Source organism: Nerophis ophidion, linkage group LG05 (assembly GCF_033978795.1).
Source record: "Nerophis ophidion isolate RoL-2023_Sa linkage group LG05, RoL_Noph_v1.0, whole genome shotgun sequence".
Lineage (NCBI taxonomy): Eukaryota > Metazoa > Chordata > Actinopteri > Syngnathiformes > Syngnathidae > Nerophis > Nerophis ophidion.
The window spans coordinates 36459538-36485585 of NC_084615.1; the positions used below are offsets into that span (position 1 = coordinate 36459538).

Consider the following 26048-nt stretch of genomic DNA (forward strand, 5'->3'; position numbering starts at 1 on the left):
TCTTTTACAAAGGTGGGCAGTGATACTGAATCGTATCAACACAGGACAAGTACTAAAAGCCAACCAATTACAGCCTTTGCCGCGTCGCTGCTGCCCAATATTTGACTTTTTTTAAGCGTGCGTCATACTACACAAGAGGATTTGGAGGGGGAAAACCGAGTTTGCTTTAGTGCAACTCCATAGACAAGTTGTAGATAAAATAGAGCAAGGAGAAACATGGGGAGAAAAAGATTTGTAACAACCTGTCCATCCATCCATTTTCTACCGCTTATTCCCTTTTTTTGGGGTAGTTGGGGGCGCTAACCAGTGTTACACATAATGCTGTTACATAATAAAAGCGTTACTGACACAAACACACACTTTTAGCTACTATGGGGGAATAATTCACAACGATTCAAAGAAGTGATAATCACAAGGAGAGAGATGCAGCCATCAAAGCACATTCAATCCCTGTATGAACAATAATTACTTTTTAAAGTAGTTTTTCTAACACTTGTGACAACAACAGATCATAAAACAAAAACCCAGCAAAGTTTGATCTAATTGTGGGGGAGAAACCAGTTACAACCCCTTTTCCATATGAATTGGGTAATTGTGTTATATGTAAATATAAACGGAATACAATGATTTGCAAATCACTTTATTCAACCCATATTCAGTTGAATATGCTACAAAGACAACATATTTGATGTTCAAACTGATAAAAAAAATGTTTCTTTGCAAATAATCTTTAACTTTAGAATTTGATGCCTGCAACACGTGACAAAGAAGTTGGGAAAGGTGGCAATAAATGCTGATAAAGTTGAGGAATGCTCACAACGTTTCTCAAAGTGCAATTGCAAGAAATTTAAGGATTTCAACATCTACGGTCCATAATATCATCAAAAGGTTCAGAGAATCTGGAGAAATCACTCCACGTAAGCGGCATGGCCATAATCCAACACTGAATGACCGTGACCTTCGATCCCTCAGACGGCACTGTATCAAAAACCGACATCAATCTCTAAAGGATATCACCACATGGGCTCAGGAACACTTCAGAAAACCACTGTCCCTAAACACACTTCGTAGCTACATCTCTAAGTGCAAGTTAAGGCTCTACTATGCAAAGTGAAAGCCATTTATCAACAACATCCAGACACGCCGCCGGCATCTCTGGGCCCGAGATCATCCAAGATGGACTGATGCAAAGTGGAAAAGTGTTTTGTGGTCTGACGAGTCCACATTTAAAATAGTTTTTGGAAATATTCGACATCGTGTCATCCGGACCAAAGGGCAAGCGAACCATCCAGACTGTTATTGACGCAAAGTTCAAAAGCCAGCATCTGTAATGGTATGGGGGTGCATTAGTGCCCAAGGCATGGGTAACTTACACATCTGTGAAGGCACCATTAATGCTGAAAAGTACATACAGGTTTTGGAACAACATATGGTGCCATCTAAGCGCCGTCTTTTTCATGGACGCCCCTGCTTATTTCAGCAAAACAATGCCAAGCCACATTCAGTACGTGTTACAACAGCGTGGCTTCGTAAAAAAAGAGTGCGGGTACTTTCCTGTCCCGCCTGCAGTCCAGACCTGTCTCCCATCGAAAATGTGTGGCGCATTATGAAGCATAAAATACGACAGCGGAGACCCCGGACTGTTGAACGACTGAAGCTCTACATTAAACAAGAATGGGAAATAATTCCACTTTCAAAGCTTCAACAATTTGTTTCCTCAGTTCCCAAACGTTTATTGAGTGTTGTTAAAAGAAAAGGTGATGTAACACAGTGGTGAACATGCCCTTTCCCAACTTTTTTGGCACGTGTTTCAGCCATGAAATTCTAATTATTATTTACCAAAAAAAAATAAAGTTCATGAGTTTGAACATAAAATATCTTGTCTTTGTAGTGCGATCAACTGAATATGGGTTGAAAAGAATGTGCAAATCATTGTATTCAGTTCATATTTACATCTAACACAATTTCCCAACTCATATGGAAACGGGGTTTGTACTTTAAATACGGGGTGGGGGAGAACAAGACAGGAAAGTAACATTACAATATATTTAAGGGAACTGTATATGCAGCATTAACTTCAATATAGTGATCAAATAGTTTTGTGGCTGCAAGTGAAGTTTTGATTTGTTGGAAGAGGGTCCAAATGGCTCTTTTGATGCAAAAGATTGCCGACCCTTGCGCTACAGGAAGTATGCTTTGCATTACTTGACAAAATAAAGACATATAAATATTAAAAACATTATATGATCAAAAAATGGCGAAGAGAAGGCCAGAATGTGAACATGTTTTCTTCATCTCAGCAACAGTTCTCAGCATACTTGTCAACCTTGAGACCTCCGAATTCGGGAGAGGGTGGTGATGAGGGGTTGGAGGTGGGGGGCAGGCTTGAGGTGGGCAGGGTTGGGTGTGACGAGGTTTGGTGTTAGCGGGTGTATACTGTAGCGTCCCGGAAGATTTAGTGCTGCAAGGGTTTCAGGGTATTTGTTCTGTTGTGTTTATGTTGTGTTACGGTGCAGATGGTCTCCCGAAATGCGTTTATTATTCTTGTTTGGTGTGGGTTCACAGTGTGGCGCATATTTGTAACAGTGTTAACGTTGTTTATACGGCCACCCTCAGCGTGACCTGTATGGCTGTTGATCAAGCATGCCTTGCATTCACTTGCGTGTTTGTAAAAGTTGCATATATTATGTGATTGGGCCGGCACGCTGTCTGTATGGAGGAAAAGCGGACATGACGACATGTTGTAGAGGCCGCTAAAAGCAGTGGCTTACACGCACGCCCCCAATATTGCTGTCCGTGTAGAAATCGGGAGAAATTTGGAAGAAATTCGGGAGTCTCCCAGGAAAATCGGGAGGGTTGGCAAGTATGGTGGAGGGGAATGCTATTATTGATCGGTGGAGGGGAATGCTATTATTGATCAAATATTGACATTCAAATTCCAAATATTTTTATTACGTTTGACATTGTTTAGCCCTCCAAAAGGAATCTTGTTACAATTCTCGACGTAATAAGCACCATTCTGAAAATATCTCCTTCTTCTTTGGAGTCGCCATGTCCATCTTCTTTCACTGAGGCCCCTTCTACACTTAGCCACTAAGCCCGCTAAGGTTATCCAGGGTAAATCCCACCTAATCTTATCCATATCCACACCCACACAATGGTCGTATAAGACCCCCCCGCCCACCACCGTTCGCCGGCGCAACGCAGCCGAGAGCGCATGCGCAAATAAAATGCGTGTGTCATAGTCACCTCTGACCTGGAAGTGTATCCTTACACTGTGTTTCAAATGTAGACTATTGCCACATTTCTTTTAACAGTAAACCTTGCTTGCCTCACCATCAGCAGCCGTTAGACTGGCCCTATTGCAGTGAATCACACCTGAGGAATCATATATGAATCATAGCTTAAATGGACGTGTGAAAGTAAACAATGTGATAAAGAACATTTTACAACAATCATAGATATCTGTTCAGGAGACAGTGCTTGTAGGCTGAAATTGGCGGTCGTACTTGACGGCCGCAACCACTTCATGGCTTCACAATAGTTACGGAGTACACAACTTGACGTTGAGCAATAACTAGTAATAGTCTGCTTTACCAGTCCAAATGTAATCGCTGTTTTTTGTAGTCTGTTGTCTCCCCTTCGACAAATGGACAAAGTTTTTCACTAAGTAGAATCACAGCTGACCTGGACATTCGAAAGTTTTCTTGCCCTTCAGCTGGCACTACACACTCGTTGACTAACATATCCTACCAGGTTGTCGTCCTTCCAGACCATATCCAAAACCGTCGCTCAACCGTCTATGTTGCCATCTGAGATGTGTTGTATCCGAAATAGCTGCAATTGCGCGTTTGCTTCTCTTAAGGTATTCGTGTGCAATTTTCACATAGGCATGCCTGGATGACTCGCCTCCATCTTTCTGACGTAATTTCTTTTGTGGGGCGCGGACTTTCTGGCGTCACTTCCTCTCCGAACTCCGTTTGTAAACGGTCAATGAGTCCATACAAAACTGAGAGCCGAAGATTCAAGAAATAGACGGTGCACTTATCCGTTTAAAAAATTGTCCAAGGAGGGAGACCTTAAACGCTGGTTTAGTGTGGCTGAAATGATGCTTAGGCTAAACAATTATTTGTTTTATCCGGCTTAGTGTAGACAAAGCCTGAGAGTCCAACATACAATCCTTTCATCACCATATTCATGAGCTAATTAGAATGACCATTTATGGATTATTTTGGGAGGAGTAGTGGGAGGACACCAGGGTTAAACTCTTCCGCACACAATACTCTACAAGTGTGATTTATAATGAGAAGAATGCGTCGAAATTTGCGCATCATGCCTTGATAGATCTGAAAACGTTTGCTGAAAACTGTTTGCGTACAATAGTACACACATTCTGAGGTTTGTGATTACACAACGTTTAACGTTTGACTACACGCACAATTTTGTTAATAAAGCCCCATGAGGAGGTGGCTAGTGCTGCCAGTGGTGGAACTTCCATGCAGGCACGAGGGCACTCACCGTCTTGTGATCTATTGTTGGGCTCTTGACGCTGTCAAGCAGTTGCTACCCTCTATTCTATCACCAACTAGATTCAAAAATAAAACACAGTATTTGTTTTTAATATGAAAAAACAAAGTTTGAAACAAAAATAGGACTTTTAATTTGAAGTTCTGAAAATAGGATGAGACAGGGGTCGACTGCCGACAAGACACTCCAACGGAGTTTGTGTAAATTGTAAAGTGTTCCAACCGCAGGATAAGAACAGGGTGATCAGATGTCCCGCTTTGTGCGGCACGGTCACGCATTTTAATTACTTTTCACACGTCCCACAAATAGAGACCCCCCACGTTGCTAACAGTCGGCTTATCGTTTTGAAATGCGTGTTTTGTCAAATTAATCTGGCACTTATCAAGTGGAAGGCACGGTGTGGACAAGGCAGTGAGGGGCAGGCTGTTTATTCATTGTCTATCAAACTGCGCACACCCACCAACAAGAAATGTGCAAATGAGGTCAGTACGGCAGCGAGCTATGGAAGTGGGAGGAAAACATGGCCTGTACAGCTAAAAAAAGATAAATGCAGCTACAACAAAGGCTGGCAAACTGTCACAGTTTGGTGAGTGTTTCTTGCAACATGAACCCAAGGATGCAGAGATAGCAAAGGGTGTGCAGGTAAAAGTATATTTAATGGCAACAGGGAGGTGCATAAGAAGCAGACTAATAATTAAAAATTTGATCCAGCCTCAAGAGGTAGGTGACACTAGACTATAAACCCAATTTTTTTAGGAAAAAGAACAAAACTGTCAAAAAAAGAGGAAAATTACTGTCAAGAAATGCTGCCGCACCCCAAAATAACTTTTTTGTAAATAAAGTCTACATTTCCTGCAATTGGTTGTATTTTTACACTATTTTTTAAATTTAGGATTTATTCTCATCCACCAACCCATTTTGGCTGTGTTTTTGACACATGTCCCATGTAATGTACTAGAGAATTGTTTTTTTTTTTAGTAGATCATTTACTAACACTATTATCAATGAAAATGTAATGTAAAATTATTTAACATGCACGCAACAAACTCAGAAATCGTTTCCCATTTGGCAACTCTATCCTGAAGCCACGCCCCCTCTGGTAATATTCTTCCGGTGTTGTGACGACTGTTTACATCAGTCAAGTCAAAAATATACCTTCTCGCTGGCTATTAATAAATACTGTAGAACTACAACTGGTCTGGAATTAACAGTGTTCGGATTGTAATCATCCTAATATGATTAGCAGCAAAGTAGAAATAGGTCAACGTCAACTTCTGTTATTGTTAGAGAGTTCCTGTCGGACAGGTTTTCATGTGACACATTTCCGGTGTGGTGTGTTGTTGCCCTTTGAAGACATGTATGTATAGATACTACTCAATTGCTGACAAGAAAACAAAGTCTGAATGTTATTAAAACAATTAGCTACTTCTTCGACTTCCGTCTTTTATACACTACAATATTTAAATTAAAAAAAACGGAATTGATATTTTGACGCAAAAATTAATGTTTAAAAACGCGGATTTCCACGTTTTCACGAACATTTCAAATTCCTGCATTTTTTAAACTTGATAAATACATAATTGTTTTATACATAATTCATGAGCACTAATTAATACCACCTATTGGTCTACATATAGAATAAGTTATTTTTAGATCCCCCCCCTAATTTTTGGGTTGTACTCCTCTTTGCCCCCACCTCCAAATAGACTGGATCCGCCCTGAGTGCTGCTTACCTTGACACTTCCCAATGACTGAGCCGAAGTCATCTCTTACAGACCTGAAAAGGAAAAAATGATTTAAAAAATACACTCAGACTGATATTGTTATTGACTTTGTATTTATGTAAATACCTAATCTCCACACACTGGTCCTGAATCACTGCCAAGAGTTTGCCGTTACTGTGATAAAAAAATAAATAAAGAGATGTTAATGACAGGAAATGAAACAAATATATCTCAAATTGAACTGTATGCGCACAAGCGCCATTATAAAACTGCTTCAACTGTTAAATACAACAATGGGAATAAAAAAAGTGACAACACACACTCAGGGAAAGCACCATCAAGCTTGTAAACTAAAATTAATGGACGGTAGAAGCCTCAATTAATGCGTTTGAATCGATTAACAAATAAAAACAACCATTTTACTCGGCTTTGTGTGTCTTTAATTAGTATAATTAAAAGATCAGATAAATATGTGTGTGCGTGTGCGTGTGCGCATGCGTACCTTGCAAGCACCAGCTGCCAGTTGATCTGCTTATTCGCCAGCCGGAGAAGACCGTGGGGCAGAGACGAGCTGGTGGGGCTACAATTGGCAGCATCAAAACAGTCAAAAATTGACACATTCCAAATCAGCAGCTCAAAATCTCAATATTAACAACACTGCAATTATAGTTTTTTTTTTGTATTACCAACACTGCAATTACAGTTATGTATTTGTACCATAAAGTTATTGTCAGCGTTATTCAGATAAGTTATTTTATCTACAGTGTTTTATTTATTTTCATTTTAATCAATTATGATTGATTTTTTTTTTTAAACTTGAAATATTTAATATTTTTATTTTTTGCCTTCTTTTAATTTTCTGCAAAGCACTTTGAATTGCCTTGTGTACGAATGGTGCTCTATAAATAAACTTGTCTTGAATATTTCCATTAAAAGTCATTTTGATTCATCAACATCACTTTTATTTCTTAAGTAACATAATTTTATATAATAAAAAAATATTCTAATAGTTGTATTAGATTTTATATTTTTAATTAACTTGTATATGAGTGAAGCTGAGATAAACTCAAGCAACCAGCCTCGAGCCCCTGCGCAGCCCCGAGAGGGACAAGCGGTAGAAAATAGATGGCTGGTAGTACATTTTTACTAATTCCAACCGCCTCTTAATCGGCACTTAACCTGAGTGGCCTAGTGGTTAGAGTGTCCGCCCTGAGATCGTTAGGTCGTGAGTTCAAAACCCGGCCGAGTCATACCAAAGACTATAAAAATGGGACCCATTACCTCCCCCGCTTGGCACTCAGCATCAACGGTTGCTCACTGCTCTTCTCACATCCCAGGGGGTGGCTCAAATGCAGAGGGTAATATCACCACAACTACTGTGTGTGACTATTAGTGGTAGTTTAACTTTAAGTTTAGCAATCCCACCTCAAGCCACCAGAGGCCACCAAAGACAATAAAAAGGGCTTGTGAAAGAGCTGATGCTGCTATTTAGATTCCATCCATCAATTTTCTATTGCTTATTCCCTTCAAGGTTGCGGGGGGCGCTGGAGCCTATCTCAGCTGCATTCAAGCGGAAGTCGGGGTACAGCCTGGAAAAGTCGCTATGTTTGATTAAAAAACAGACACAAACGCAGCCAGTAGGGGACTCGTTTTCAGCCGTGAAGTGGAATGCCTGAGACCTGCCCAACTTCGATCATGACTGGGCTATTTATTAAAATAATGTATGTAATAAACTCAAATGTAATCTGTAACATAAGATATACAAATGTTGTGTATTTTTCTAAAATATAATCTCCAATTTAGAGCAAATGAGGTTTTCATCATACTGTAGATTTAAAAAAGATGACTAAGTGAAAATGTTGAACAAATAAACATTTCCCTAGACTGAAATGCACCTGAATCATAAAAATTGTCATCTCCAAAGCTTTGGCATATTTGATAAGTTAAAAAAAATATTTTGATTGAAACAATTCATATTTTAACAAAATACTGCGGAGGTTTATATATCGTATAGTTTCATTGTAGTGTGGGATTTACATATTTACTAGTGTGGGCCTGTATAGACTGTGAAACAGTTATGATATTTCTTGCAATAGCACTTAAAGTAACATTAAATTACTCACAAAAACAAAAACAAAAAATTGCAGCATATATCTCCACAATTCAATTAAATTTCATTTATGTAGTGCTAAATAATCTGGCATCATTGTTTACAGTGCATTCAGAAAGTATACACAGCGCTTAATTTTTTCCACATTTTGTTATGTTACAGCCTTATTCCAAGTTTGATAAAAAGCATTTTTGTCTTGAAAATTCAACACTAAATAACCCATAATGATATTCGCAAATTCATTAATAATGTAAAAAAAGACCATTTCACTAACAAAAATCATATGTACTATCTAAAAATCTATCTAAAAAGTACTATCTAATATAATGTGCATGAGTATTGACAGCCTTTGCTCAACACTTTGCTGATGCACCTTTGGAAGCAAATACAGCCTCAAGTTTTTTTAATACGATGCCACAAGCTTGCCACACCTATCTTTAGGCAGTTTCACCCATTCCTTTCTGCAGCACCTCTAAAGCTCCATCAGGTTGGATGAGAAGCGCCAGTATGCAGCCATTTTCAGATCTCTCCAGAGATGTTCAATGGGATTCCAGTCTGGGCTCAGGCTAGGTCTCTCAAGGACATTTACAGAATTGTCCTGAACCCATTCCTTTGAGTTCTTGGCTGTGTGCTTTGGGCATTGTTCTGCTGAAAGAAGAACCATCGCCCCAGTGGCGTTCAAAGAGCGCTCTGGAGCAGGTTTTCATTCAGGATGTCTCTGTGTATTGCTGCATTCATCTTACTATCTCTCAGTTCCTGCCACTGAAAACATCCCCACAGCATGATGCTGCCACCTCCGTGTGTCACAGTCGCAGCAATGTCTTGTGTGTCTGTGTCGTCTGTCTGGGTGTGGTCATGTGTGGGCAGAGTTTGGATTCCTGGCTTCCCAGTATTGCACACCTGGTGCTGATCAGCCCACTCACCTGCCTGCCAATTACTAATCACCTCCACTCCACAAAAGACCTGGCCTCCTCACACGAAGCTGCCAGGTCGTTTCACAGCTCCATAAGTGGTAACGCTTCTCGCCAGTTCTCGCAGCATTTTGACGATCTTGTTGATCATTTGTTTGTGCCTTTGCTCCTGGTAGCTTGTTCCTCCACTCACCATTGTTTTCCTCTGCCTCCAGTGCCGAACTCCTTTAATCCTGCCTGCCTGCCAGACACCTCCACCCCAGCCAACAACGCCTTTCCCTCATCCCTCATCTGCCTGAATTAAACACTTTGGACTTTTTATCTGCCTCTCGTCTGCTTTTGGGTCCGCCAGCTTGTTAAATCGTGACACCATGCTTCACTGTAGAGATGGTATTGGCCTGGTGATGAGCGGTGCCTGATTTCGTCCAAACATGATGCCTGGCATTCACACCAGATACTTCAATCTTTGTCTCATCAGACCAGAGAATTTTGTGTCTCAAGGTCTGAGAGTCTTCCAGGTGCATTTTGGAAAACTCCAGAATTCTGTCTGGTCACTGTACCATACAAGCTTGATTGATGGATTGGTGCAGAGATGGTTGTCCTTTTAGAATGTTATCCTTGCTGCACAGAGGAACGTTTTAGCTCTGACAGAGAGACTATCTTGTTATTGGTCACAACGTTCCGTCTAAGGCAGTGGTACTCAAATGGGGGTACGCATACCCCTGGGGGTACTTGAAGGTATGCCAAGGGGTACGTGAGATTTTTTTTAAATATTCTAAAAAAAAAAAACAATAAAAAAATCCTTTATAAATATATTTATTGAATACTACTTCAACAAAATATGAATGCAAGTTCATAAACTGTGAAAAGAAATGCAACAATGCAATATTCAGTGTTGACAGCTAGATTTTTTCTAGACATGTTCCATAAAGAATTCTTTTTTTGTGAAGAAATGCGCCCGATTGCAGCTGAGATAGGGACCAGCGCCCCCCACTACCCCACAGGGAATAAGCGGTAAAAAAAAGGATGGATGGATGGATGGATGGATGGATGGATGGATGGATGAATGGATGTTTAGAATTAAGTTCATGAATCCAGATGGATCTCTATTACAATCCCCAAAGAGGGCACTTTAAGATGATGATTACTGCTATGTGCAGAAATCTTTATTTATAATTGAATCACTTGTTTATTTTTCAACACGTTTTTAGTTATTTTTATATCTTTTTTTCCCCAAATAATTCAAGAAAGACTACAACAAATGAGCAATATTTGCATTGCTATACAATTTTACAAATCAGAAACTGATGACATAGTGCTATATTTTATTTCTTTATCTCTTTTTTTTAACCAAAAATGCTTTGCTCTGAGTAGGGGGTACTTGAATTAAAAAAAAATGTTCAAAGGGTTACATCACTGAAAAAAGGTTGAGAACCACTGGTCTAAGGTACGCTCCTGTGCAATTGCACACTGCTCATGGGTCCTCTGCGCACGGCAAATCTAGGCGGCGCACAAAATCGAATAAAAAGATGAGCGCATAACAGGTTGCACGTCTGCCGTCGCTCACATGTGCACCACTGAATGCTCAAGGAGTTTTGGTGTTTGCTCACACATATGAAAAATTGGAAGAAAAATTGCTCAGTCACCTCCCTGACAACTAGAGGTGGGAATCTTTGGACACCTTACGATTTGATTACGATTCAGGAGCTACGATTAAATAAAAAATTGATTATCGATGCATTTTTAATTAATATATACTGATGCAGTTCTACAATTTTTGTTTCACTACATAAGCGTCTATCACTTGCAACTTAAAAAAAAAATAATAATTTGGAATAAGAAAAAGTTCAATTTATCCCAACAATGAAAATGTGTGCAAAACTGGAACATAAGTTCCATAGAATAAAGGAGCTGGTCGGACCTAACGGTGAGGTGCCTCGCTGCAGACAGCGACATTTTAGAACCGTCTGCATTACTTTATTTACAATAAACAAATTGATTATCGGTTATTGACGTTAACTAATCGATTCTATAATCGGCCATGTCCGAATTGCGATGCATCTAAAACTTGATAATTTTCCCCACCTCCCTGACGTCTTCTCCCCTGATGGCTCAGTTTAGATGGACGGCCAGCTCTAGGAAGAGTCTTGGTGGTTCCAAAACTTCTTCCATTTACAAATAATATATGCCACTGTGCTCATTGGGACCTTCAAGGCAGCAGATATTTTTCTGTACCTTTCCCCAAATGTGTGCCTCAAGAAAATCCTGTCTCAAAGGTCTTTGGACCATTAATTCTACTTCATGCTTGGTTTGTGCTCTGCCATGTACGGTCAGGTGTGGGACCTTAAATAATGACACGCGTGTGCCTTTCCAAATAATGTCCAATCAACTGAATTTACATAGGTGGACTCCAATAAAGCAGTAGAAACAGCTTAAGGATGATCAGTAGAAACAGAATGCCGCTGAGCTCAGTTTTAAGCTTCATGGGAAAGGCTATGAGTACTTTTCTTCATGTGATCAAATTTATTTATTTTTTTTATAAATTTGCAAAAATCTCTTTTTGAAGTCAAAAATTAATTCATTCAATGGGGGGAGGGGGTGATGGGGGGGCAGCGGTGGGGGCAGCGGTGGGGCAGCGGTGGGGCAGCGGCGGCGGCGATGACCAAGAAGAACGCGGAGTTGGAATATAATTACAACACTTTATGTACATATATATATACATATTTATATAATATTTACATATTTATATAATATGTAACTACAAGCTCCATTCACAGACAGAGTCCCATTGCTTTTATGAGCGGGCGAGCGAGTCAAAAGCCGAAATAAATAAATAAATAAAAAATTATATATATATATATATTTTTTTTTATATTTTTTTTTTTTTTTTTGTGGCGGCCGTAATTCGTTCGTGGCGGGCTGCCACAAATAAATGAATGCGTGGAAAACCCTGGAAGTGGAAATGAAAGAGAAGGGAAATTCAGAAATGGCGATTCCTTTATATTTATTTTTTGCTCATAATGTTTAAATGTATCAGTTTTAAAATAATCATGGACCAGGGCAACAAAAACATGCAATTAAATGGGCTGATTACAACTTGCTCATGGATGCATTTTTCTAAGCCAAAAATGTATTCAACACCATTCTTGAGTTACCATTTTTTTCGGTTTATGTAATGAAATGTTTATTTAATTGTTGTTTACGGCAGTCACCTACCCTGTTTTGTCCACACCTAGACGCATGGATGGCGCGCACACATATAAAAGCATTCCATGTCACGTATGTATGTAATTACGTCATTACGTCCAAGAAGACGTTAGGGAGGGCGGGGTGTAATGTGTAAAATACATTGGAAAATTAGCGCGATTTTGGCATCTGTATAAATGTTGCAAACAGCCCATTTAATTGATAAATATTATAGTTTTACATGTTTTTATTCGCACTGCCTGTGCATGGAAATGAACTCCAGTTCTGTAGACGACAGGGGGCGGCATATCAAGTCTGGCAATGGAAAGGGGTCGTTCCTAGTACAGTTAGTTATCTACCATCCATCCATCCATCTATTTTCTAACACTTGTCCCTCCCGGGGTCATGGTGGCTGGAGCCTATTCCAGCTGCCCATTATTTGAAAACTAATCGATATAACGAGAAATGACTGCTTTGGGAGGTGTTTAGGGCACGTCCAGTTGGCAGGAGGCCACGGGGAAGACCCAGGACACGTTGGGAAGACTATGTCTCCCGGCTGGCCTGGGAACGCCTCGGGATCCCCCGGGAAAAGCTAGACGAAGTGGCTGGTGAGAGGGAAGTCTGGGCTTCCCTGCTTAGGCTGCTGCCCCCGCGACCCGACCTCGGATAAGCGGAAGATGATGGATGGATGGATGGATGGACTTCATTTCCAGGGGCAAAAAATACATAAAGAGAACTGAAATTTCATTCATCTGGACACTACGTGTCCTTTAAAGGGGATCTGCTCATTTGAGAGATTTTGTCTATCGCCCACAGTCCTTATGTGAGATAAGCACAGATGCGTTTCTGCATTAGAACTTGTAAATAAATGTTACCAAAAGTCAGCAAACAATGGAGCATATTGGAAGTCACACTATTTCGCCTATTAAGCGCTTTAAAAAAAAAATCCAAAACACTCCATCAACGTGATCACATCGCCACGAAAAGTAGGTTGTCTGCTTTAGTGCTTGTAATAACAATATTGTAATACTTGGTTAATATTCTGGTTACGAGATGTACAGTAAATGGAGTATTGTTAGAAGTTATTGGATGTTTTTTAGAGGGCTTAATGAGTGTGTTCTCCCATTAGCTACCATTGTACCCACCTCGTATTTTCCATATACTGTATCACTACTTAAAATGCATAAAAAAAGAAAAACATCATTGTGTTCTTGTCTTACATGGGGAGTGTGAATGATAGGCAACATTCCAAAACAGTGCAGTTCCCCTTTAAGTCTAACAATGTTCACTCAATGTAAAATATTCTACTGGCCCGCTCAGGAATTATTGGCACAATGCAAACAAACTGGAATGCTGGCTGCTTCTGAGTAGCTACACAAAGAAATATAATAATGTACTACAGAAATGTTTCCCTTTTAAGTTACGTGCCGTCGCATCTCGCTTTTATTAATATTATACCACCACATAATTCAAGAACTTCAACGATGGTTTGAAGGCAGTTGTATTTTGTTTTACATCTTGCCTTACTTGTTTCATCCTCCTTCATCTAGAATTTCTTTTTCATCCCGACATCTCCTTTTGATGAAAAGATTGGTTAAGTTTGACACATGAGACCACGTCACACTGCTTACTTTTTTATTTCTCACTTTTTTAGCGCCACCTTTGCTTCTATTATTGTCCATTTTGTTCTGTTTGTACTAGGATTCACGAACTGCGCATGAGTGACCGACATGGTGTCGAGGTAACGGCCCTCTCTGTTAGGGTTGTACGGTATACCAGTTAGGGCTGGGCGATATATAGATATACTCAATATATCGCGGGTTTGTCTCCGTGCGATATAGAAAATGACTATATCGGCCGATTGTAACTGAGATAGGCGCCAGCGGCCCCCGCGACCCCAAAAGGGAATAAACGGTAGAAAATGGATGGATGTATATATCGTGAAATTCGAGTATACGTTCTCACGCAGTTGCTTTTAGCTGCTGGCATTACACTACAGCAGGGGTGGGCATTACATCGATCGCGATCGACTGGTCGATCTCGGAGGGTGTGTCAGTCGATCTCAAGCCAGTCATTAAAAAATATACATAAAAATGAGCAATCATCAATCATACCAAGACTTCACTTTCGTCAGTTGTTTGACATTCTCGGCACCCGAGGATCTTGTGAGATGACGCTGGCTGCTGCGAGCTCATATTTAAGAAAAAAATCACTAACAGGGCGGACGCAGAGAAAAACATTTTATTTCTAGAGACTCCGTACCTACTGTCAAAACTCTAAAGACCGACTACACAGTTCCTGTCTTCACCATAAAAGACCTGTTTCATCCTGCCTGTGCTAACAAAATAAGAGTCTCAGAAAGCTAGCGTGCACAAGCTAGCAAGCTACGGAGTTTGATGCCAATGTATTTCTCCCCCGCCCTCAGCGACCGCTTTCTCACTTGCTTGCCCACCCGCACACTCACTGACGTCACTCACCTGCTGCCAGACATTAAAGGGCCACACACATGTGCTACTCTCATAACAAAGTGTTTAAAAACGAGTATGCAAGTTGGACAAATGAGATGCCAAATCCAACCACTTTCATGTGGTATTGGACAGAAAGGAGGACTTTTTTTTTCCTCAATTTGAAAATGCGGACGTTATCAGCACCACTTTCTAATTCCAATCAATGCAAGTCATCAGAATCAAATACACCGACTTATATTCTTGTCTTCATGAAAGAAAGGAATCTATGTGTGTTAAACATGCTTGTATTATCATTAAACACCATTAACTTGTTAACAAAAATGTCTCTTTCATAAATAAATAAATATAAATTATAAATAGGAATGAGGTAGACCTCCTCGACTTGGTCAATTGAAAAGTAGCTCACCTGCAGAAAAAGTGTGAGCGCCCCTGCACTACAGGCTCTTCTCACTCTTTCTTGTCTCTCCTTCTCACAGACAGCAAGCACACCTTCTTACATACGTCACATACGTATATGCCCTTGCGGAGCAGAGCGGTAGCAGCATGAGTAACGTTAACTGTGGTGCGAGTGGTAATACGAGAGAAAGAAGGTGTGAATCTGGTAACAAATGAAGGAAGAATTAATTCCCAAGAAAAACAGCAGGGGCTCCATCGTCTGGCGGTGGTTTGGCTTATGGTGGGAATATGTCGAACAGACAACCGTAATTTGTCAAGTGTGGGGCAAAAGCGTTGCTACAAAAAGTAGCATTACTGCTAACATGTAGCATCATTTGAGAAGTCACCTGCTAGAGAATGAAGAGTGCTATCTCCGCATGTCAACAACTCGATTCGGTGCACACACACAGACCATCAAAATGTCGAGTCAAACATTTCCAGATCAACACCGTATGAAAAAAATAGTCAACAACAAAAGGAGATAATGTCCGCAGTAACCTACCACATAGCGAAGGACGAACACTATTTGAGTTCCTATTATGCAGCTCATTTTTATTTGGCAGTTATTGAAATATATTGTGTGACATCATGCACAAAAGTGCACTTTATTTGTTTAAAACTATTTTAGTGGCGTTCTGTACAAAAAGTGCACTTTAATTTAGTTTTGTTTCTATATGTCATCTTGGTGACATCATGCACAAAAGTACACTAATAGCTTGTTTTAAAATGTCTCTGACAATCTTGCACTTTCTGTTTTGAAATGGCATGAACGTTTGTGCCACTGCTTAATAACTGTTTAATAAATACAGTTTTGGTCAATTGACTTAGTTGTGATTTCCTTCTCTGCATGAAAGTTTAAAATGAGCATATATTAATGCAGTAGGAACAAGAATGTTTTAATGTCGACACATACAATCATCATGCTACTGTAATTATATGCATCAAGTGTTAATTCAAGGCTAAGGCAAAATACCGAGATATATATTGTGTATCGCGATATGGTCTAAAAATATCAAGATATTAAAGAAAGGCCATATCGCCAAGCCCTAATACTGCTACTAGTATAATATCCGGTACTAATGAACAAAAAAAAATACTATACTCTGCTTGAAAAGTACCGGTTCGCCATATTTTTTTTTTTTTAATGGGCATGACGCCGCCTTGTCGTCACGTCATGACATTGCCAGTTTTTTTAGCAGAGGAGCATGTTCGGCAGCTCACAATCACAGAATACTCACAATCAGACAGTGAGTAGACAGAAAAGGGAGAGCGGACGCATTTTGGCTTAAAAACTAACGATAAAGGTGAAGTTATAACACTGAAACGCCCTCAGGAAGAAGTGCTTTAAGACATGGCTAGCTCGCTAGCAGTGTTTTAGCTCCTTCTAAATCCCTAATCCTCGCCTCCATGGCGACAAATAAAGTATGTTTCTTACAAGTATAATCCCCGCAGGTAGAGGAATAGCTAAACATGCTTCACTACACACCGTAGGATACGATAGCTCACCGACATCACATTGTAAACAAATGCCATGGGTGGATCCACACCTGACATTCACTGCAATGATACCAAGTGCAAGAGCGTATCTAGCCAATACTAAGTTAAAAAAAAAAAAAAAAAAAAGTTAAAGTACCAATGATTGATTGTCACACACACAGTAGGTGTCCGGACGCCAAGATGACAAGATGAGCAGTCGCATTTTCTTTCGCTCCCACTCGGGAATACAATCAACCGCTCGGATGATCCCACACTTCATCATTTTTCTACTGTGGATCACGGATTTATATTTGAAACCACCACGGATACAATACCCTCTTGAAAGTGAGAGTCGTGAACGCAAAATGGACAATCACTGTGATTTCTACCTCCTTGGTAATTCATCAACGAAGCACCTGTGCTTCGAAGGGAATGTGATCCACTCATGCCTCAGAAGAAACAAGCCCCTGACTGGTAGGATAGACCGAAGATCTACAATTTTACTGTTACTTCTACTCTCAGGAGACACTGAACTAAACCCCGGACCAATAACCACCCAGTTGATGTTGTCTCGCCTGGCGAAGCCTAGCAATGTTGTTGCTAACGACGCCGAGGAAGCTAGCGTAGCTGCGGGACCTCGTCGGAGCTATGCTAAAAACATTGGCTCTCCACCTACGCCAGCTCTGACTTATTCATCACCACACGAGCTCAACTGCGTCCCAGCGGTCGGCGGCCTGAAGACAGCTCAGACACCGGTGAGGACGGCGACTTGGCGGCGGACGGCGTAATGGCTTTTGACGACACCCTGGCCGCCAAGAAAGTCGGCAGTGCGGAGGTCCTCCTAACCTCTCCCGAAACCCTGAGGGTCATCACCGCTTCACCTGGACCCCCAACGGCCTACACAGGTTTCAGGGGACTCTTCCTAAATCCCTGGTCATTGTTCTCCACCTAACCAAAAGCCGCGAAAACCACGTCAACCCCACCACTCCTACCTGGTCCCCCCTGCCCCATCCTCTGGATGACGAACGATGGGCCTCTCAATGATGCGCCTGTCTTCAAATCTTACAGCAAGTTCTGTAATCTGCACGCTCTCTCCCAGCTAATAACACTCCCCACACATGTGTGTTTCCACCCAATCAACCATAGATCTCATCCTTACATCAGACCAGCATAACATGAAAAATAGTGGGGTCATGATCTGTGGTCTTAGCGACCATTATATAACCTTCTGCACGCGCAAAATAACTAAACCCAAAGCCTATGGCCACCTAACAGCTCAATCCAGATCCCTTAAAACATTCTCCAGTGATAAATTAGGTGAGTGGGACTGGTCCCCTGTCCTCATGAGCAACCTGGTTGAAGATGCTTGGGATCGCTTCAAAACAGCGTTCCTAGCGATACTAAATGATATGGCTCCCGTGAGAACAGTCAGGATCAAAGCCCACTCTGAACCATGGATCAATCCAGACCTAATAGCTGCCATAAAAGACAGAGACAGAAAATACTTCAAATACCAAAAGTGTAAAACCAAAGTAAATAAACAACCCAATAATAATAACCTCAAATCACTCCTTTCAACACTCAAAAAAGCAATGCAATAAATTAAGAAATATAACAACCTGACTAAATCCTTAAAAACAATTACTTAAATGACAAAATAGAGGAAAACACAAATAAGCCATATGAGTCTTGGAAAATTCTCAACAACTAGCTTCCTGGATGCAGCCAGAAACTTAAAACCAGACTCACCAACATCAACATCAAGGAGGGTGACTCCTTCATTACAGACAAAATGGAGGTAGCAAGCAGACTTAACACCTTTTTCACCTGCATAGCCACAACTCTCGTTAACAATCTGTCCCATCACAGAAAGTTAGGAGTAATCAACAACAATTTCAAATTAGAAATGGTCTCAGCTGACGAGGTGCTTAATAAATTGAGCGCGCTCCGCCCAAACAAGGCCACAGGCCTTGACAATATCCCCCTCCAGATTCCTCATGGACTGTGCCACCACAATTGCCCCAATAATCACACATATAATAAACCTCTCAATCGAACAAGCCCAAGTACCCAAGGATTTCAAGATAGCAAGAGTAACCCCCCTTTATAAAAAAGCAAATTAGAACCCGGTAACTACCGACCTGTTTCTATTCTCAGTTCCATTTCAGAAGTAATGGAAAAAATAGTTTATGAACAGGTTGCTAGATACCTTGCTACTAATAAACTAATGTACAAATTCCAATCCGGCTTCAGAACTAACCACTCCACTGACACATGACTTCTCTATCTGACCGACCACATCAAACATGAGGTGGATGCGGGCAAATACTGCGGCATGGTCATGCTGGACATTCAGAAGGCCTTTGACACCGTTAACCACGCTATACTGTTGGATAAGCTCAGCGCAATCGGATTCGATAAAACCTCATGCGCTGGGTGTAATCTTATTTGGAGGGGAGGAAACAGGTGGTAGAGGTGAACGGCACCAAGTCCCCCCCACCCCTCTCAGTATTTGGAGGGGAGGAAACAGGTGGTAGAGGTGAACGGCACCGAGTCCCCCCCACCCCTCTCAGTACACTGTGAAGTCCCACAAGGCAGTATACTAGGACCTTTACTGTTCCTAATATACGTAAATGACATGCCATCAGCAGGCCACTGTGAATTGTTCCTGTTTGCGGATGACTCGGCCCTGCTGGTATCCGGCAAGGACAAGTCACAGGTGGAACAAATCCTCAGTGCTGAACTCCTTAATATTTGCACCTGGCTCGCTGACAACAAGCTATCCATACACTTGAGTAAAACAAAATCCATCCTATTTGGGTCCCATATCAACCTTAAGAAAGTCAGTGACTTCACTATAAAAGTGGGTAACATTGTTATCACCAGGAAAGATGAGATCACCTACCTAGGTTCCATTCTAGAGGCCAGTCTTTCCTGTGATAAAATGGCAACCAAGGTAATCAAAAAGGTCAATCAAAGAACGAGATTCCTCTACAGAATCTCCTCTCTGGTCAACAAAAGCACCATAAAGATTCTAGCGGGAACTCTCATTCAACCCTTTTTCGATTACGCTTGCACCTCCTGGTACCCCAGCACCTCCAAAACCCTGAAATCTAGACTCCAAACATCCCAGAACAAGCTACTCCGGTTACTTTTAGACCTCCACCCCAGATCACACCTCACTCCAACCCACTTTTCCAAAGTGGGCTGGCTCAGGGTAGAGGACAGAGTAAAACAACTAGCACTGAGCCTAGTCTATAAAATCCGCTACACCTCCCTGATACCGAAGTACATGTCAAACTACTTCCTTAACATAAATAACCGCCATAACCACAACCACGTTAAACCCAGATTCCGATCCAACAAAGGTCTTAACTCATTCTCATTCTTTGCCACATCAATGTGGAATGCACTCACAACAGGTGTAAAAGTAAGTGCATCTCTATCCTCCTTCAAAACCGCTCTAAAACAACACCTCCAGGCAACTTCAACACTTTACTAATACCCTCCTCCATTCACATCCCATTGTAAATAACCTAATGTAAATAATCAAATGTTTTTCTAATGTATATACTTGTTCTCATGCTATCTGAACTCACTATGTTCTCTGCTCGCTGTACATATCCTGCTAAGTAAGACCTACACTGTTTCAAAGTCCATTTATCTGTTGATGCAATTGTTTATGACTGAAGTACTGATATCAACCAAAGGTCCCCTCCCACCCCCCGGATTATTAATAATGTAAATAATTCAATGTATATACTATGATGATTAACTTGTGTGATGACTGTATTATGCGGATAGTATATGTTTGTACCATGAATTAATTAACGTGGACCCCGACTTAAAAAAGTTGAAAAACTTATTTGGGTGTTACCATTTAGTGGTCAATTGTACGGAATATGTACTGAACTGTGCAATCTACTAATAAAAGTTTCAATCAATCAATCAAGTGTGGCAAAATTATTCTCTACATTTGACCCATCACCCTTGTTCACACCCTAAGAGGTGAGGGGAGCGGTGGGCAGCAGCGGTGGGCAGCAGCGGTGGGCAGCAGCGGTGGGCAGCAGCGGTGGGCAGCAGCGGTGGGCAGCAGCGGTGGGCAGCAGCGGTGGGCAGCAGCGGTGGCCGTGCCCGGGAATCATTTTTGGTAATTTAACGCCCAATTCCAACCCTTGATGCTGAGTGCCAAGCGGGGAGGTAATGGGCACCATTTTTATAGTCTTTGGTATGACTCAGCCGGGGTTTGAACTCACATCCTACCGATCTCAGGGCGGACACTCTAACCACTAGGCCACTACATCTATATTTTTTATTTTCACAAAATATTGTTTCTTTTAAATTCATATTATATTCATAAACTCAGAAAATACGTCCCTGGACACATGATAAAACTTAAATTATGACCAATGTATGATCCTGTAACTACTTGGTATCGGATTAATACCCAAATTTGTAGTATCATCCAAAATTAATGTAAGGTATCCAACAACAGAAGAATACATGATTATTACATTTTAACAGAATATTTTAATTCTGATTATTATTATTATCCATCCATCCATCCATCCATCCATCTTCTTCCGCTTATCCGAGATTGGGTCACGGGGGCAGCAGCCTAAGCAGGGACGCCCAGACTTTCCTCTCCCCAGCCACTTCATCCACCTCTTCCCAGGGGATCCCGAGGCATTCCCAGGCCAGCCAGGAGACATAGTCTTCCCAACGTGTGCTGGGTCTTCCCTGTGGCCTCCTACCGGTTCGACGGGCCCTAAACATCTCCCTAGGGAGGCGTTCTGGGGGCATTCTGACCAGATGCCCGAACCACCTCATCTGGCTCCTCTCGATGTAGAAGAGCAGCGGCTTTACTTTGAGCTCCTCCCGGATGGCAGAGCTTCTCACCCTATCTCTAAGGGAGAGCCCCGCCACCCGGCGGAGGAAACTCATTTCGGCCGCTTGTACCCGTGATCTTGTCGTTTCGGTCATGACCCAAAGCTCATGACCATAGGTAAGGATGGGAACGTAGATCGACCGGTAAATTGAAAGCTTTGCCTTCCGGCTCAGCTCCTTCTTCACCACATTATTATTAATAATGTATTATTATTTATTTTTTCTTTACTTAATTGATGTATCTGCAAATACTAATTAGTTTTTCTGCTGTTTCTTTCTTTTCTTTAGGTGGGGTGTGGTATGGTTGGGATATAAACAAAAAAATATATTTTGACATTTAGGGCAGACAACAGATATATGATGTATTTGAATATGATGTGATGGATAGGAATGTCTGATGCTGGATGTCAATAAAAAAAAAAATGAAAAAAAAAAGAGAACTTAAAATATGACCACTGCGATGAGGTGGCGACTTGTCCAGGGTGTACCCCGCCTTCCGCCCGATTGTAGCTGAGATAGGCGCCAGCGCCCCCCGCGACCCCGAAAGGGAATAAGCGGTAGAAAATGGATGGATAGATGGAATATGACCAACGTATGACCCTGTAACTATGTGGTATCGGATCGATACCTAAATTTGTGGTATCATCCGAAACTAATGTAAAGTATCAAACGATAGAAGAATAAGTGATTATTACATTTTAACAGAAGTGTCAATAGAACAGGTTGAAACGGAAAATAACCAGATATTATGTTATCGGCCCTTGTGGCCCAAAATCCAAATAGCCCATCTGGAATTGTCCAGATCCCGGGGACTGTACAGTAGTTTTCTGTTTTTATGCTGTAAACACAATAACAACAATAATAGCACCATTATATTATTCTTATTTTATTATTATTTATTGTTTTTTATAACTACTTATTCAACACCCCAGTGGACAGCGGTATCAATAGCGTAATTCGAATCATTCCATCTTGAATCAAGCTTTCTGACTCTTTTGATGAAAGAAACGAGACATTATTTTTAATAAAATAAACAAATTATTTACATTAAATTACTTTTTAAGTCTTATTTCATTCAAATATTGTATTTTTTAATCCTGTGAAGTCTCTAAGGAGGATTACAAATAATGTATAATCATACAACAAATACACCTGTGGCACTTTTTACAATCAACAATTGAAATGATATAATATTAGCATGGTACCATTTTATTATATGCAAAGATAACTTTTGGTGAACTTCTTTAAGTGCATGATAATATTTAGCTACATGACTATACAGCTGTATTAGAGGAATATAAATGACCTTACCTGTACCACAAATAGTGCAGGATTAATCTGAATGGGCCTGTGGGAAAATAGAATGAATGGTCATACATCTGAACGTACTATTTTATTATTACTAAATATAGTATTAGCATGTCCTTAAGAGTTAGGACAGACTTACCTGTCACTGTTTTTGCAATAATAGAGGTGTCATGTTCTTTGTTGCCTCGTTGCTGCAAAGATATTGAGTTGAGTTGAGTTTGAGTTTATTTGGAACATGCATGCATACAACATGATACATCATAATTTCCAGTTTCTCTATTCAACATGTTCGAAAAGGAGTAGGAAGAAGCAGAGCTTTTTTAATCCTACCCCTTTTCCTTTACATAATAGTTGGTAAAACCTTTGTTCACTTCCTGTTCTCAATGTATTTACAATATACTATATAAGTAATAACATTAGAAATAAATAAATAAATAATGAGCAAAGTAAGTTATATTTCATACGGTGGGATAAGTAAGATTATCAAGAAAATGAATGGATGGATGAAATAAATTCAGAATGTTTATCATCGTTCTTCTTCTTTGTACTTTGTAAACACTTTAGGTTTGAAGAGTTTCTTGAAGTGGATTACATTAGAACATTGTCTGATTTATTTGCTTAATCCATGCCATAATTTAATTCCATATACTGATATACTCAAGGTCTTGAGTGTTGTACATGCGTACAAATGTTTTAAATTATTTTCTCTAATATTATATCCCTCCTCTTTTGTTGAGAAGAATTGATGTATGATATTGGGCAGCAGATTGTAGTTTGCTTTGTGTGTAGTTTTAGCTGTTTGCAAATTCACTATGTCGTGGAATTTCGGTATTTTCGATTCAATGAATAAAGGCTTTGAAATGAATGTTCTCTATATCCAACATTATGTAATATTCTAACTGGTCTTTCTTTGTAACATTGTTAATGAATGAAGTGTACTTTTGAAATTATTTCCCCATATTTCTGCACTATAACTCAGATATGGTAAAACTAGCGAGCAGTAGAGAATATGGTGTGATTTTTGGACTAGAATATATTCATTCATTATTGACATGTTTCTTGCTACTTTATGTTGTCCATTTTTTACATGAGATTTCTAGTCCATTTTATCATCTTTCATAATACCTACAAATTTGGTTTAATTTACTCTTTTAATTTCTATTCCGTCCATTTGTATTTGTGTTTGACTTTCCCTTCTACTGTTACCGAATAGCATTATTTTAATTTTACTGAGGTTTAAGGATAGTCTGTTTTGTGTCAAACCATCTCTTCTTCCTACATACTGTACATAAACATTCATTGTGCAAACATACATATACACATAACGTACATATACAAGTACAATATACATACATACACTCATGCATATAATCATGTTTCATCAAATATATATTAACGTTGTTGCTCTAGGGGAAACTGGGTAACACATCGCACATTGACAAAGCTTAACCTATTGTTACTATAACAATCAAGTAGGTTAATATAGTTGGCTTCTCTTTATTCCCCTACATTCATCTGCTTTTTTTGTATTTCAAGTTATCATTACATATACCGGTATGTATTGTTGCATTTGAACAATTGTATTGTTGATAATTGAGGTAATTATTGATATTATTAATGATCAATTATTGCTACGTATATTGGTATTCGTTTTGCTCCATTTGTAGTGTAATAATGTTCATAGTCATTTGTGTATTAATATTTGTTTCATTTCTGCTTCTTTGCTATCATTTTCACCATCATATTTGTACATTTCCTATTTGATGACGTTGTTCTATTGTTGTTGTTGTTGTTATTGTTATAGTTGTGTTTGCTGTTGTTGTTGTCTCTTTGTCTTATCCCCCTCATGTCCCCACAATTTCCCCCTCTGTCTTCCTTTTTTTTCTATCCACTCCTGCACCAAATAATAATGTATATCCATTTAATAAACTCAAATATACATAAGGCAACAAGAGAAGTATCCCAAACTTCTTTTGTAAAGTAAATGTTTACAGGCGATAAGGGCATCTTCATCAACCATTTATGATTTGCCCTAGTACAGTGGTCCTTACCTGGGTTTGATCGAACACCAGGGGTTCGGTGAGTCGGCCTCAGGGGTTCGGCGGAGGTCAAAACACACCCGACTCATCGTATGAATACAAACTTCTCCTTATCGGTGTATTACAAATATGGCAACAGCTGAATGATTTGCAGGTGTGTAATTTGTTACAAGTTTATGCACTGTGTTGGTTGTGTTGTTTGAACAAGTTGGTGTACATGCACGGTTCATTTTGTGCACCAGTAAAAAAAACATGGTAACACTTTAGTATGGGGAACATATTCACTATCAATTAGTTGCTTAATAACATGCAAATTAGTAACATATTGGCTCTTAACTAGTCATTATTAAGTACTTATTAATGCCTTATTCGGCATGTCCTTATTATAACCCTAACCCTCTAACCCTGACCCTAACCAAATAACTCTGAATTAAGTCTTTGTTACTTAGAATATGTTCCCCTAGTGTCCAAATAACTCTAAATTAAGTCTTTGTTACTTAGAATATGTTCCCCTAGTGTCCAAATAACTAAATTAAGTCTTTGTTACTTAGAATATGTTCTCCATACGAAAGGGTTACCAAAAACATAGAACTTTGTCTTGAATTTCCCAAAAAAAAAAATATATATTTTTCACTAAAGAAGGGTTCTGTGAATGCACATATGAAACTGGTGGGGTTCCATACATCCAACAAGGTTAAGAACCACTGCCCTAGTAGCTGGACAGGACTAAAAAACAAATGTCTTCAATTTGTTCATCCATCCATCCATTTTCCTACCGCTTGTCCCTTTTTGGAGTCTTTTCTTCTGTTATTATTTATTATTTGTAATATCTTCTTCTGTGTCCTTTCTTTCTTCTTCTTCTTTCTTTCTTAGTTTATTTCGAACATGAACACATTTACAATACAATACAGACAATTTATTATCACCTCACATCACATCATGTCCGAAAAGGAGTAGGAAGAAGCGAAGCTTATTTA

General features: G+C 39.9%; 1 protein-coding gene across 1 annotated transcript in view; it reads right to left on the reverse strand.

Moving 5' to 3' along the window:
- Positions 1 to 26048, reverse strand: part of nbas (NBAS subunit of NRZ tethering complex) — a 383924-nt gene that overhangs the window by 356970 nt on the left and 906 nt on the right. Inside the window, exons 2-6 of the mRNA XM_061900721.1 lie at positions 23172 to 23223; positions 23036 to 23072; positions 6754 to 6831; positions 6378 to 6425; positions 6261 to 6304 (exon numbers count right to left, since the gene is read on the reverse strand). Of these exons, the coding sequence (XP_061756705.1) occupies positions 6261 to 6304; positions 6378 to 6425; positions 6754 to 6831; positions 23036 to 23072; positions 23172 to 23223 (259 nt within the window). The remainder of the gene's footprint in view (positions 1 to 6260; positions 6305 to 6377; positions 6426 to 6753; positions 6832 to 23035; positions 23073 to 23171; positions 23224 to 26048) is intronic.